This window comes from Cariama cristata, unplaced genomic scaffold (genome assembly GCF_000690535.1).
Source record: "Cariama cristata isolate BGI_N322 unplaced genomic scaffold, ASM69053v1 scaffold10348, whole genome shotgun sequence".
Classification (NCBI taxonomy): domain Eukaryota; kingdom Metazoa; phylum Chordata; class Aves; order Cariamiformes; family Cariamidae; genus Cariama; species Cariama cristata.
This window is the reverse complement of record NW_009630633.1, coordinates 25,752-42,043: the sequence shown is the minus strand read 5'-3', so window position 1 is coordinate 42,043 and position 16,292 is coordinate 25,752. Positions and strand designations below refer to the sequence as shown.

Here is a 16,292-nt window from a genome sequence, read left to right as displayed (position 1 = left end):
TATGGTTATATCTGGGGAGTCCGGAAGTAATGATGCAACTGTTCTCAGAGAGCATTTGTCGGAGCACAGGACAAAATAGGTGAAAGAAAGAAGGATTTGTATTTTTCTGCTACTTCTGTAATGCTGAGGTAAAACACAGCTAGAAAGCTGCTTAGCAGTGCTTAAGAGAACAGCGGATGTAAAGGATCTCTGCAGCAAAACACCACCATATACTAATTTAATAAAATGCAATAGTGTAGGGGAAATCTGCATTTTGGAAATGATTGAAGATCATAAGGGGACAGACGCATATAGAAAATGTTGCAAATGTGCATATGCGTGTAAAATGGAAAATACCACTTAGAGCAGCAGATTTGTTGTAAGGTGGCATGGTATTCAAGGGAAGGATACAACAGTTTAAGAATTCCAGTTAGAAGCAACAGAATTTCTGTAATTTCTTGGCAAGAAGTTCAGTTAATGAAATCTCAGTGGCACTGTAAAAATTAACTTTCTTTTTCTGTTTTGCCAGTGGCGGCACCTGACTTGCTGGATCCCAAATCGGCCACTCAGAACTCCAAACCAAGATTATCATTTTCCACCAAGCCTACCGTGCTCTCTTCACGGGAGGAAAGTGATTCAGCTATTAATGTTATGAAATGGAAGACAGTCTCAACAATTTTTCTGGTGGTAGTCGTGTATTTAATCATTGGAGCAACAGTATTTAAAGCCCTGGAGCAGCCTCATGAGACCTCCCAGAGAACCACCATTGTGATTCAGAAGCAGACGTTTGTATCTCAGCATTCCTGTGTGAATGCAACAGAGCTTGATGAACTGATCCAGGTAATCCATACCAAACCCTTGTCACCATGCCTTAGAGGAACAAACTACATATGGCAGCACTGCTGTGAGAAGGGGGAAAAACTTTATTAGCAAAGCTCTGTATTGGCTGAGCGATGTAACAAGTCTTAAGACCAGAAGTTGAGCAATAGCATTTTCATGCAAAGCCTCATGGTTGAAAAGCTATTGCTATTTTTAGGTCCAGAAGGCTTGGTAGACAGCCTTTTCACTGAAGCCTCCCCTTATGCTAATTAAATGATTATTCATCAGCAACATATATAATTAATAGTTCACAAAGGAATTGATATATTGATTGTGCCTTACTAGGTCTGTCAATATTTGAAATGTCTAATTCTGAGGAAGAAAATACACCATCCATTGCCTTAAAGGACTTCTAATTGACCGTGATTGTATCAAGCTAGCTTTCCTTCCAGCTGTATGTTTCTTTTTATTGATTTTAAGTACATGAAAGTACCACGGACTTGCTATTTTGATCTTAAATCTCAATTTTCTCTACTTCTTAAAGGCACATCCGCAGCTGATGCACATTGGTGTGTTCCTACTAACATGACTTTACCCTTGCAGGTCACCTGCCTCAGAACCATAGGAAATGTTTATTTGCAGTAGCACAGAATGCGATCCAGAGCCTTACGAGGCCGCCTCCAACTTAAATCTCGTGTTCCCATGTTCTTAGGAATATTCAGTGGCACTGCAGGGGACAGCAGGGAGCTGCCAAGAAATGTCAGTTCTGGGGATAAGACACTGAAATGGGAGGCTGGAGTGAACAGCCAAGAGTTGGCAAGGATTGACTTCTTCGTGAACAATAGCGATGGGGCCAGCTGGGTCTGCAGAGCCCGAGAAGGGACGGGGGAGAGCAGGAGAGGGTGGTGGATGGCCAGACCCTGGCTAGCACAAGCTCTGGAGCATGCCAGTTGATGGGCAGCAAAGCTTTCTGGAGGTGGTTTTGAACAGCAGATATGTCTGGGAATTTAGAAGTTGATTTTACCTCTCTAGACCAATCCGCCTTGAGCATCAGCATGGACACCTGGGGTTTTTTTCACTTTTAAATCCAGAGCTCTGAAGTACTGAGCTCTTTTTACAGCACACTACTACTGAATTTTAAAGGCAAACAGGAAAGATGTCCTGTATTTTCTGATTTCTCCCCTGCCTTGTTGCTAAAATTACGGTTGGACTTGATGATCTTTGAGGTGTCTTCCAACCATAATGATTCTATGATTCTATGATTCTATAAAATGTTTTCCAAAACTGGTACCCTTTAAGTGGCTGTCAGGCAGTTCCTATCTCCATGTGTCCTGACTAGGCACGCCTGAGGAGGTGCTGTCGATAGTAATTTTGATGCTGTGTAATAACTATGTTTTGGTGGTTTTACCAGCAGAATGTGAGATAATCTTTCAGAGAAATATACAAGCACATTTTGATAAAAACAATCTCTTGTAGCTAGTATAAATAACCCCATATGAAATTTTTAGGTCACATCCTATACTTGTGAAGATAAAAAAAGAAATTTTGAAGCGATATTATCTTACATCATCTGTGAGATGGTCCTTAAGGCAAAAACTGTTGAAATTTGCTCTGGAGTACTTAGATATTTTAGCATTTATAATTCCCTACCCAGAAGCACAGATTGGTAATAAAAAAACACTTCATCAGCATTCAATGCCCATTTGATGTTCTCTGTAAAACAAACGACAGTTTCAGTGCGATTGTCAGAGCACAGATACCCGTATCAGCATTAGCTCCCATCTTTGCTAGCAATCTTGGCATGACCAGAAAGGCACAGGCTTGTGAAGCACGGGGGGGTGACACAGCCTCCCGCAGCACGTGGGCGAGAGAGAGTTGTGGGAAGAGTTTGCCCTGCTTGTTGTCGGGGTAAATGGAAAATTTCATTTCTCCTTGTTCCCTTCTGCTTCTCTGTGAAGAAGAACACCACGACGTGGAGGTAAGAATGGGCTGTTACGCACCTTTTATAGGAGGAGAGCTGAGGAATAGGGAGCCTGGTCCTGCAAGCGCATTTGTGTGCCTTTCTTTACACAGAATAAGTGATAATGAATTACATCAAGTTGTTTAAGGGTCAGGAATTAAGTGACTTGCCCAAAGTAAAATAGGAAAACAGTGGTAAAAGAGAGTCTCAAATCTATTTTTCCAAGTCTAGGCTGCTATCTTAACCATGGGGTCATATTTCTTCCCTACTTACCACTTTGTCACGGAAGCTAAATTACTGGAATACATTTTGTCTCTCTGGGTTTATGTCTGACTGCTGTTACAATATAATGCAGCGTTTCTTCAGTTTTTGTTGGATGTCTGTATGAATAAAAATAAATAGTGCGTGTGAGGAAAAAGCAAATGATATTTAAGAATTCACCGAAAGCTATAAAACTGAAAATTAGTATGTACTAGTGTAGTAGGAAGCTGGAATGATTACTCTGTGTGAAGAAAATTACAGAGCTTGCAGCCCATAATGTCTTCTTTAATCAAGTATTTACCTTCAGTCAAACTATAATGAAATTCATTATAAACTTTTCCTTTTGAACTTCATGTTCTGGGAATCCAGAAACTGGTTTGGCTCTGGTTCGTGCTAGTCATTGCTCAAGGTGCTTATCATGCCAGGCTTTTTCAATCTTCACAACTTCTGAGCTGCCATTTAGTCCTTGCTCTGAAGCAGGCTTGACCATCCCCAGGCTGCTGACCGACAGTACAACATGCAGTGGCTTAGTCAGGCGAGAAAATACAGAGACCAGTTTGAGTGCACAAATTCAGCTAAAAATATTGTACAAGTGGAGTGAAAGTCCAGTTCGCTAGCCCCCAGGGGTCATCTAGTTTCCATCACCTTTGCTGAAATCTTCCTTTGCCACACAGCTGATTACAACACAGAGTTGTGTGCTTCTATAAATGCACACAGGATAGGGAACTTTCCCTTCCTGTCTTCTCCGTCCTTATTTTATCTCACCAATCACCAAAAACCTTCCTGGCACAACGATAGATACTGTTGCCTCTTTTCAGCACACACAGCTTTATCCCCTGGGTTTCGAATTCCTGAAACGATATATTTTCACATTGATTGTGTGGCTCCTCTAGATGCACACAGTGAGAATTATACTTTTATAGACTGTAGGTATTTTAGATACATGTGAAACATGGGGCAATGGAGAGCTGCTATGCAGCGTAGAAAATATGCAAACTTAATGAAATAGAGTGCTCTGATGAGGACAGCCACGTGGCCTCAGCTGCCTCAGAAAAATGACTTGGGTTTTCCTCATAACTTTTCAGCCCAGTCCAGCGGCATTGCTCATGTGTTGACAAAGGGGTGGTCTTCATGACCTTCTCCATCTCTGACTTCCAAGGTCCAGTGTTGCAAATCTCTTTCGATCTAAACCACTTCGGTTACTTGTTGCCTCACTGTAATAAAATATACCTGGAATGAACAACAGCAATGTATGACCCTGAGATCTGCTTCCAGGTACATAATTTTTTTGGTATTTGATGAGCACTTCTATTTAGCACCGTACTAAAAATGTGCAAAAGTCTCACAGAGCGTATCTGTGCACACCCAAGAGGCCATTTTTTCCAGGCAATTTCAACTCTTTTTGCTGTAGCCTGGAGCCAGTACTAACAACATTAAGTGGATCCCTGCACGCTGTGCCTAGATCTACAACTAGAGAAATATCCCAGAAGGGAAGCTTGTGGAGGTACAAACACTACCTTGGTGAGTCTAATGGGGATACAACAGACCAGCAAGCTGTGCATGGTCTGATGTTAAACTTCATTTTTTAAAGTTTCAGTTGGAAGGTCTTGAAAGGATCTATTATTAACAGATGACAAAGCATTGGTTTGGTGAAGGTTATATATAATGTCTAATACATTATAAAATTGTGGAAAGGGATGTGGCCAGACGCTTTGATACTATTCCTTCTTTTGGAAGAAGAAGCAGCAGAACTCTTGACAATTCATCATGGATGGTGTTCTGGTTTCTCTGTCCATGCCTGCTCTCAACTTGGCCCTGCCATGCAATGCAAAGTAACTGCCACGTGACAGAATAAAATAGTAAATGTAGTTCAGACTGTGTGGATTTTATGTATATGTGACAAAGTATAAAAACCTGATCTTCATTTACACTGGGGATGTTTTACGTCTCACATGTAACCATTTTTTCCCCACCACTGAGCTTTTTGTTGGCAGAAGCTGATAGAAACCTGGGAGCCATGCAGCTACACACATGCAAATAACAATAAGCATTGAAGAATAAAAAAATTCTCTAATTAGAGAACTTATATATAATTATTTCAATCTAGTTCTAGTTCTCTTTTAGTGTGTTGACTGTTCCCTACAGCAAGCTTACCACTAAACATTTGAAAATGTTGCAGGCACTTTCTAAACTCAGATGCACAAAGTGTATTGCCAAGTACCTAGAAAAATCTCCTGCTGTATTTATGCACCTGTGCATAGTAGCAAATGTAAAGAGACCATAGGTTGCATTGCTGATGTTCAGGTTGCACACATGTCCTCCTGCAGTGCTGCGCAGCCATGAAATACGTGCATATACCTTCATGACATCTCCTGGGGTTAGGAGTTTGTCTCTGGAGACAGGTGAGCTGACTGAATACGATATTGAACAACTTTGTGAAGTTGTCATTATTGTTGTTTCTGTAGGGAATCCTACAGAGGGAATGAAATGAGCATACGAAATAACAACAAATTTGCTTTCCCTCTGCCCAGAACTCATGTTGTTCCTAGGAGATAAGGATGTGACCAGTGCTGCGCATTGTGGGATGCCTTGGCAATGAGAGACAAATATTTTTCCACCCCCCAAAGAGAAAGCTGGTTTAAAAAAAAGAGAAGAGTTTTTATGTGAACATCACCTAATTATCTATTGCTTGGCAGTTAATTGTTTTAGTGGTCACCTTTATAAACCAAAATGGGAAAAAAATTCCTTTTAATCCCCAAGCATCAAGTTGTTTAATGTATTATTTTTGCATAGAAAAATTCATAAGTTTTGCATACAAAAATTGGAAATAAGAGAAATATCAGTTATTTTAAATATCTAGAGTATCCCAGCAAGGTGGTGTGAATTATTTTAGTTAACTCAGTGAGTTAATTCTGAAACTTAATAGAAAGTTTTCAAGTAAAGGCACACCGAATCTTAATAACAGAACATACCTCATTTTTGGTTCCTTTAGTAGAAACATCCTTCAAATACATTTATTCTGACAACCCTAACAAGTGGAACAAACAAAATCACATTAAACAGCACAGTCTTTTAATGTGTTTCAAGTGCTGTTTGTGGTAATAAAGCCTTGATTTCGAAATCTGAACAAGTTTCCAGGGTGCTGCACCAAGCGGTCTCAGCAATAAAGGGCTTTTGTAGAGTTTTAAGTCCTGCCCCTCCAGGGTATGTGGCTTCTTCTGAAAACCGAATGTCCACAAAAATGTGCTTGCATTTAAAAGAACAAAAAAAAAAAATTAATGAACTGCCAGGATTAGCTGAATTGACCTTGATCCCACAAGTTGGTCTCCTTGGATTCTGCGTGGGCTTGTGGTTAACATGAGGAGAACAGCTCCCCGTGCTGGGGTCCACAGTCATGTCCCATGCCTGTTTTCATCTTACAGTTGTGTCAGCTGCATTCTCCCTTTTCTTTCCATTCATCTCTTAGACTGCGAATGAGACCAAAATGTGTTTTCTTTTTATCTCCCTTCAGGAAAAATGTGTTTTTTTCTTTCCCTCTTGAGGGAAGCCTGACACAGTTATGAATGACATGGGAGCAGAGTTCCTTTCATCAAACTGATATCACCAGAATGTCATCATGGCTTCTTATGTGATTAATTTCTTGCAAAAGAATTTTACTTTAAAATATATGTTTTCTGTGGCTTCATTTTTATAGTTCACGGTAGCTAGCTACATTAAGTTGCACCTCCACCAATAGCTGATTTTGTGTCCTTTTCATAGGGTTTTTTACAACTTACATGGTAGCCCCAAGAAGCTAATTTTGCTGCATCATTAGGAGTATGTTGTTTTATTTCAGCCAGATAAGCTCCTTGAGCCGCAACCTCTCCGATTATGCAGAAAACTGTTGAAATAAAGAAGTGTAAATCCTTCTTTCTCTCCCAAAGATTAGAAGGTATTTGAGCTTGCTGTATCATTTTTGGAGATAATAAATCACAGAGATGCAAAGATCTTGTTTGCAGACAAATCTGAAATTTATTTAGACAAATTTAAAATTTATTAGCTAAGCCCATTTAGCTTAAATCAAGTTTTATTCATTCTTTGAATCACCACATTTATTGACATCCTCAGTCCTGTGAGCTGAAGCTTACAGGTCCTCTAAGCAGCAACTTTTTGAGGGAGTTTGAACGTAGCAGTTTCAACCCTAAAAATTCTTAGTCTCTCCCTTTTGCAATTCTTTCCAGCCTCTCCAAAAGGAAGCAGGAACCATCCCATGTCTAGACCCTAACCTGGAAGCAGCAGGTGTTTATGCTTTGTACACCTTAAAGCCTTGAAACGATTGATAGACCAGCATAAAAGAAATTGATGCTGCAGTGTATTTTATTGATCTGGGGATCCAAAATACCATTGCATCAGTCTTTTAATGTGTCATCTGCATTTCAGACATGAAACTTATGACAAATTGCAAATACTAGTAGCCGAGCTGCCAGTTGATGGCATTTTCAAGGCAACATGAAATGAATGACTTTTAAAGTAATTAAAACATGAAGCGCAGGAACTGTAGTTTGTGTTGTTATCCTGTGCATATGTCTGTCCTTAGTAAGGTGTCTGGTTGTCAAAGCACTCGAGCTTATGTATTCTTAACTTCAAACATACAGGTAGTTCTAACTGGCACAGTAAGATCCTGTTTCTCTTTTCCTCTTGCCAAGTCTGTAAGTTTAGTGTCCACTCCAGTATTTCTTCTCTGCTTCACTCTTGTCAGAAATAAATATTCGGATGCTATAGTCTCCTTCCACAGTACAGCCCCCCAAATTCTACCTGTATCCCTAGATCAGAGGAATATTTATTAAATAAAAGATCTCTGTGAAAGACCTTCGATCATAACCTCACCCAGACTTGTCCTCCACGCAGCTACTCACCTGCTGTGGTTGAGCCCGGACGGCTGCAGAAGCCCCTGGGTTGTGTGCACTCCTCGCTTAGGGTTGCTCTGGTTCCTGCTGTCCTCTTACAGCCAGAGCCCCTCTCCTGGCTCTGCACTTCGCTCCTGGAGGAAGGGAATTTTTTGCCAAACTTTCTGTTGCCTGGAAGCGTTCCCTCCAGTGACAGGACAGCTCCCTTTTCTACGTGGTGGTTAAACCAAAAGGAACTTTTTTTTAAGCACAGTCTTTATCCTTCATAAGCATAAGACCAATAGAGATTTTTGAGAGAATAATAAGTAAATTCTAACTGCCTTTGTCACTTCTTTGTTTAAGCACATTGCTCTCTATTTTTGCTGCTTCTGGTGTTGAGGTTCTTAAAGGATACATTTACTTCAGATGAACAGTTTTAAAGGACCTAAAACCTAGCTAGCTTGAATGCATCTGAATGACAGCTTTTGTCTTAGAAAGGGTGGCAGATATGACTCATTAGTAAGTCAGTTTTGCTGAGCAGCTGTCTGCATAATTCTTCTAGTCTTTAATCTCAAGAAGCAAAGAAAAGCCCTCTTCCCTGAATGTGTATGTGTACATACATATATATATATGTATGCACACACACAAAATTTATAGACATAGTCTGTTTGCAATGCATATTTAGAAATGGAAAAGTATTTCAACATGTTTATACACGTTTTTAGTTCAAGTAGATTGTGAACATGGAGTGAAAAGAGTCCTTCAGTTCTTCAATGTGTTGGGTACTAGTCTCCAGTGAGGCTGATAGTCGTATGTTACACAAACTAAAAAGAAAAACATGGAGTCACAGAACTATAATACAAACATCACTGCAATCTCTTTCAACAGCAAGACTCAAAAGCATGTGCTTTTGGAAGCGGGAGAGTTGTTTGCTAAGTGTTAAAAGCATCCTAGTGTGCCTCTGAACAAAGAACTAGGATTTCCATTCTTTGTAAACCAAAGCTGAAATGAAAACACAGGACTCGTGCAGTAGCTAGATCATATGAGACGTGTCATTATACTGGAAAGTGAGAAAGTGCTCTTGTCAAATGGCAGCAGGACAGTGAAGGAAGAAATTCAGGCTGAGAAATGAGTTTCTAGAAACTTTGAGGCATGTCTGACTTTTTGACATCGCTTGTTAAATGATTGCCAGGAAGCACAAGCTAGCTCCTGACAAGCTGGGTAACGAAAGCCTGCACGCTCTGTATTTTATCAGAAGCATAATTTAAGGTGCTTCTATTTTAATCTTTGGACAGAAAAGCTGAGAGTAATGAAGTCTTGTGTTACATCATTTCATAAAAGTGAAGTGACTGGAAGATGGTACAAAAGCATGTATTCAGAGCCTGCTGTGGAACAGGGGATGAGCATTAGGGTGACTAGTTTGACATGTACTTATTTCTGCCTGATCTCTGCATGAGGCAGCGGTTGACTACCAGAGGCTAGGCTTCTCAGTTTACAACCTCTCTGTATTTCTCCTGCGGCTCTGCAGACCCCTGCTTAGTGGGTGCAGCTCTACGGCCAACAGGCTGGCTTTTGTCAGTCACCTCCATTGACTCTTTGCAGGGTCAGAGGACCCAGGTCGTAATCCTTGACCTAGAAGAATTGTCTCCTGTTTTTACAAAATGACTGTGCAGTTTGAAAGGCTGTTTTATCTCTCATTTTGACAGAAAAAAGTCACAAAATTCTGTGTCTTGATCTGCAAGGGTAGCTCAGCGTGGCCTCTATGGACAGGTATCTGCGTGAACACAGGGATGTGATAATACAAAACAGTGCAATGTATTTACCAGAAAGTGTTTCTGAATTACATAGGAAATGAAAAACTGGCTTTCAATCAAAATGAGATTTTATATTGTCACACTCCTCCTCCCAGTGTTCTGCTTTCAAGCAAAAAAGTACAGTGGGAACGCAATGCTTATGTGTTGTTGGAGCTCAGGTCCCATTTTTGAAAGTAAGGCAGGGCATGCCTGGCCTGTCCACTCTGGGCTCAAGCATCTCTGCTTCTTTTCTCTAATGCTCTACTGAAGCTTATTCCCAAATACGGATACAAAGCCAGGTGGTTTGGAAGTAGTACGAGTTAGGACTTGTACTCAGACATGACTCAAGCCTCTGCTAAGATACAGTACAGAGCTAGCCGAAGAATCCATGTAACTTAAAAAAAGAGAATTAAGTTCCTAAAATTTTTAAATATTTGATCATTTTATCTCCGCTCTCTTTACTATCAAAAAAAGCCCAAATTTTCACCGTTATAAAGGCAACTAAAGAAGAAAAATCCATTACTTTTACTGAAACTATGTAATATTATTCTTAAAATCATTGCACATAGAGGCCTTGATTGGGTGCTATGTGCTGGGTAACCCCTCATCTGCTCAGTTCTCAGTCATCTCATATGAAACAACTGGTAGGCAAAAGTTCTGGAAGAAGGCAAGGCAGGTGAAATCATCTACATAATTTAAGAATTGAAACTGTCCACATCTCTATTCTAATACTGACTGGTTCTGTAGTGAAACTGAAGTGAAACTGATTTTTAAGTCAGAATTTAGTTTGTAAGTGGAATAAAAATAAGAAAAACTAGAAAATTTGCCACTGAGGCAGTCAGTTAACTTTAATACTGTACAGTAATTTTTTAAAAGTCAAGAAATTGCCATGTTAAGATCACACAAAGTATTTACAGGCTGCAACATATGATAAATGTACAGATTATATAGAGTTTTCATGATTCTAACTGTTTCGAGATTCAAAATGCACAGAGTTACTATTGCTACTGTATAAGTTAGGATAAGCCGAAGGGCTGAAGTGACTGAAAGAAGTTATGAAGGAAGGAAAGACTGACAAGCCAAACTTGTGACAAATGGGGTGGTTATGTTTGCTCCACCAGTAAGGCATCAGTCAAGAAAAAAGGCTGAAGACCAAGAATAAAGTGGCAGAGAAAACTGAATCTAACAGCACTGACAATGAATAGCATGCTCTTTGAACACTGAGGGTGAGATCCTGGCCCTTAGTGAAGCTAGTGGAAACCAGCTGCAGGAGCCTGGGTTTTTATTCTGTGCTAAGGAAATGTTAATATCCAGTATTCCAGGTAAGTTTGTGCAGTAGATGTAGTCAGAAAGAACATGCTACTCTGAAATCAGTGCCTCAAAATGTACATATGTTAGGAGTTATGTTATATATTATTTTCTTTTAAAATTATGCTTGGGAATAGTCTTCGATGAGTATCTGCTCATTGGCAGTGACCAAACTAAGAAGAAAAGCTGTCCTCTGATCCAAAGGACTCAAAATGCACTTACCCTTCCTGAAAAATCTGCAGGCAAAATTCAAAGCCTTCGTGAGATAGTGGTATTGATCTCAGTGAACCAGCAACCTTACCTAACTGTCACCCTTGTTAGTAAGGAAGACTCTTACAGAAGACTCTGATGGAATATAATGCAGCAGCTTTGTTAGTATTTAAGACTAGCTCCTCCCAACCATGGCAACGGTGCAGGAGAAAGCATAATAGTATGTATTTGGAAAATTAATAACCCGGTGATGAAGAAGGCATCATCTGGCCCCTTATGACTAAAACTATGTTTAAAGCAATCAATAAGGAGAATTAGTAAAGGTGCGAAAAAAGTCAATGAGAAATACTGGCAATAAAAAATTACTTATATACAATATTCATTGGATTTTTTTGGAATAGGTAAACATATAATTTAATAAGAAAGAGTTTTTAATTTGGAAAAAAGAGGCAGCTGATGGGTCTATAAGATCATTAATTTCTTGAAGGAGACAAAGAAGAAATTGCTATTCAGGTGTTTCTCACAGCATAAGAAGTTATAAAATTACTTTGAAGCACATAAAAATCTCAAAAGGGAAATGCTTTTTAAATGATCCACAAGCAAATTGCAGAACTTACTGCCACAGAATGACTTGGTTCCCAAAATACAAGTGAGCTCCAAAAATAGTTAGATAAATTCATGACAAAATGGTCCACCCAAACTGGTCTGAACACCATCATGCAGATGCAACCTCCGACTCACAAAGTCCCCAAAACTGTCCTTAGTCAGAGGTTAGGAGGATGTATGAAGGGAAAGCATCACTTGCCTACTTGCCTTGATTCTTTTCCTAATTAGCAGTTGACTAAAATCAGAGACATAATAAGAGCGGCTAATTGTCTTTTGTAGCCATTTGTTTTGTTTTGTTAGGTCTGACCCAACACAGCAGTTTTGGGTTAAGGTGTATCTTTTTTCCTGGAAGTCTGTAGGTACAGTGTACTGCAGTTAAGAAATGCATAGCTGTAATGGATCGTTGAGCAGTTTAGATACCTTTCATATAGAAGATGTTGAGGTAGTATGGCTTCAAAAATGTGTAGTGATGGTATAAAGCTCTGAAAACATTTTACATCTGGATCTGTATAAAACTCGGTCTTGCTAGACTGCCTAAACAGGTGTGTTGCTCTGGGTACTGCATTCATCCAGTAAAATAAATTGTAATAAAACATGAATGGTCTCATAAAACCGTATTGATCATGAATGGTCCCGTAAAATTGAATTGATCCAGTGCTTTACCGTATCATGCCCTCACTGGAGAGCATGTTCCCATTTGCAGGTACAAGGACTTGTGATGAAAGTCCTTAGTCCACTGAAATGAAAGAGCACTCAAAATGTATTCAGTAGGCTTTATAATGCAGCACACTGGGGTTTATATGTCAAAAGAATATCTGTGTTGCCTAAATTATAAAATCAATACAAAGGACGGTTTTCACACGCTGCTTAGTCTGATGTGTCCTTTCCTACAGTAATGTAAACACCTGTCAGTATCAGTGCTGCTATATTTACTGCTGCCAAGTTGTTTGTGATGTACAAACATAGAAGAAGCTTTATTCTTCCAACCCAAAGGAAAATTAAACTCTCTTCCCCTTCCCTTTCCCCATCCTTTCTCCTTCCTCGGTAGGACTGAAAATTCCACATCTCTGATGTTGGCCCTTCTGGTGTTTTTAAAAAAAGTTAAAATGAAAACAGTTGAAGGCATAGAAGATAAAATAGTGTAAAGTTTATATAAAGATACCCCAGCTGGCTTTCTGTTGACTGCCCTGGATGTTGAAAATGGCTTAGGTGTGGCAGCAAGATCCCTGTGGCTGCGGAGGTGCAGCTGTGGACTGTAAAATGGCTACTTTGTGCATCTGAGCTTTGAAAAAGGCAAACTGGAAATGGTGGATTTAAGTTGAGATCCCATCATGAAAAATGGATGGCCTGCTTAATCCAGCATTGGTATTTTGTCATTTCTGCCCAGGTCAATTGACTTCCATGAGCACTGTTTAGAAACAAAAATGTTTTCATTTGCAAATTATCAATGTTTTTTGGGATTGAAAAAATTACTACTACTGCACAACACTGTTCCTCTGCAACAGACTGCCCACACGGAAAACCATTCTGGTCTGCCCTATTGCTGAATATCTTTGTGTGCATAATCATTGTTGGACAACTCGCCAAGCAGAAACTATCAGTTAGTTAAATTGTTCTTTTTAGTTTTGCAGTATTGCTTCCTCTGTTGTTCTTTTGTTAAACACCAATTATTATTATAAGGCTCACGATTATGAAATAAGTCCTGTTTTAAAGTTTCAGAATGAAATGATAACTTACATTCCTTAAAATATTTATTACAAGTTTAAAAATACTTTTTCTTGCTGTGTACTGTTTAACTCAAATACTGGTATATATCTGCAACAGAGATATAACTAAACAGGGATACTTTCTGTGTTAAGAATTTACAGTAGGTGACTGTTGAAATAGGAAATGTTTCATATTTCTTGAGACTATGAAAATGTCACTAGTGGCAAGCTTATTCATTTTAGCTGCTAGGGCTGAATTTTTCAAGAGCGACATTTACAAAGTACATAGTTGTATAAACTTAGAGATACGTTTTTGATATTTGACCGAATTTTTTATTAATATGGTGAAAGTTTTGTAACCATCAGTGTAATTGTTAATCTTTAATTATTGAATTATCTGTTCTACAAAAATGTTTTAATTAATTGGAGTTCATTTGATCCAAAACAATGCATGGGCATTTTTTCTTGGAGTTTTAAAATGACTGTGTTTTAAGAAGTACATTTGCTTGCCTAACTGAATAGAGGAATATTTTGGGAAACTCTCATTGTAAATCTTTGTCTAATGCATATTTTTCCTTACCAAATAGTTGCAACAGTAAAATTAATTGTGTTTGCCATCTAGCTAAGGTGATGCTGTTACTGATATTGTGGATTTTGCATTCTCCTTAATGGTTTGGAGTTTACAGATCTGCTGTGTGCTGAAGTGCTTGGGGTGTCTGCTGAAGATTAAATTGTAGCCTAACTGAATGACAAAACTCCAGCAGAGCAACACTGATCCTATGTTGGTTTATTGCTTTGATTAAACAAGTAATTTAATCAATTTACTGTCTAATGTATATTAATATTGTTTCATGAATATTGACAAAAATCTTTTTAAACTTGCAGCAAGTAGTGGCAGCAATAAATGCAGGAATCATACCTTTAGGAAACACATCTACTCAGATCAGTCACTGGGACTTGGGAAGTTCCTTCTTCTTTGCTGGCACTGTTATTACCACCATAGGTAGGACACAGCTTATTATCTTTTCATAGTAAATGAGCTGAAACTATTTTGGTTTCCAGTGTGTACATGTATTTGTTAATGGTAAATCTTCCAAATCTTCTGGTTTAAAGTAGAGAGTTATTTTTTTTAGCTGCAAGGGCAGAAATTATAGCTGTCTGTAAGGATCCCTAGCTGAGCAAATGATTCTTCTGTAGAAGAAAACTGTTGCTGTATATTTCTGTGAGGTGACTAGAAGAGGCTGTGGAAACACTTTCTGGGAGGAATTTGGTCAACTGTGTAATCACAAGTGTTAAATAGGGCATGATTTAAAGCACATGTGCATTACACCTTGACTGAGACATACGGAATTTCAAGTCTGTATAATCCCATTCCGTATTGTTGTTTTCTCTAAATTCTGAAAAAGATGAGAACGTGGTAAAGATTCAGTTTGGCTTAATTTAATCGGTTATGAGTGTTGTATTGCTAGGCAGATGTACATTCAAAGGCTTACTTTGAGGCTTCTGCTGCATTCAGACAAGTCTAAAGCTGTAGAGTGATTTATCCATGCTCACAAGCCCAGGGAGTTTTCTGGATCCTTTCTGCATTTGAGAGCCACTGTCCCTCTGAGCAGGTGTGAATAGGAGCTGCGTTTGATGTTCCCATTTCTTCCCTTTGACTGCAACGCAGTGCACGTGGTGTGCAGTTCAAAGGTGTAGTGTAGCTCATACACCATAGAAAGGGCATCCACAAAGGTAGCTGGAAATCTGAAGAGGAAAGCAAATGAGAAAAATTTAAGACCTATATTACGAGAGCAATGTATAAGGAATTGTAGCACTGTTACAATAATTATCTCTATGTAATATCTGTATGCATATTATGATGGAAGGGGATGTTGTTTTCAAATGTTGTATGCACCTTTGTTCTTTCTTGATGTAGAATTGCATGAGTACTGTATTTTTTTTTGTGTTTGAGTATATACATATCTATATATATGCATAAATACTATGCCTATGTGTAATATTTTTTCACATCTAGAATAACTGAAACACGGGTTTAGTGAAAACAGAGTGAAACTTTTACCTCCCTGAGGTTAGTAACAAACTTAACGATTTTACAGTAGTAGGTCCGCAAGGTAATAAAAAAGCAAGTATTGAAAAAAGGAATTTTAGCAGACTGTAACCAAGAAAAGCAAGAACCTTGTAAAGATAGCTTTATGATCAGTCTTAGGTTATCCTCTTCTGACAGCACAAAACTTTATGTCGCAAGTAAGTATCCATGGTCCTGTAGAAAGTGCTAATATTTCAGTTCCAAATAAGGATAAAAATTTACTTATGAAAAGTGTTCAAGGAGTTAAATGATTCAAAATTATTTTAAGGCAGTGGAACATTTTGTGTCACTATTTTGGTTGTAAGTAAAATGAAGGCTTTTCTAAATAAAAATATTTCCTGATTTAATTTATTGACCTGATTCAACCGAAACATGTGTGAGTCCTGCTTAGAGGAGAGAGAGGGATCTGCAAAGGCACCCGGGCCACAGATCCACTGTCCCCAAGAGGCAAGATAACCCAACAGGAAACGCATTTGAAAATTAGTATTTCAGGTTATATCTGCAAGCCAGAGTCGTCAGGTCAGACCAGGCAAGTGTAAATATTTATTTCAGGTTTTGTGATAGACAACTGAGAAAATCTAGGGAAAAAAAAACCTTCTGTAAAATATTTTGGCTTTGGAGTGTGTTTTTCATCAGAGACCCTTTCTGATGGGAAGCTCTCAGTCAGTTGCAATTTTGAGCTTTGTTCCTCAGGAC

The 16,292-nt window shown here is 38.8% G+C and overlaps 1 protein-coding gene across 1 annotated transcript; it reads left to right on the top strand.

Moving 5' to 3' along the window:
* Nucleotides 1-508: 508 nt before the first annotated feature.
* LOC104165867 (potassium channel subfamily K member 2-like) lies at nt 509-14,510 on the top strand (the record flags this gene model as incomplete). Its single annotated transcript, XM_009705626.1, has 2 exons — nt 509-819; nt 14,393-14,510. Coding segments are annotated over 2 exons (429 nt in total), but the record flags the coding sequence as incomplete, so codon positions are not given.
* Nucleotides 14,511-16,292: the final 1,782 nt, after the last annotated feature.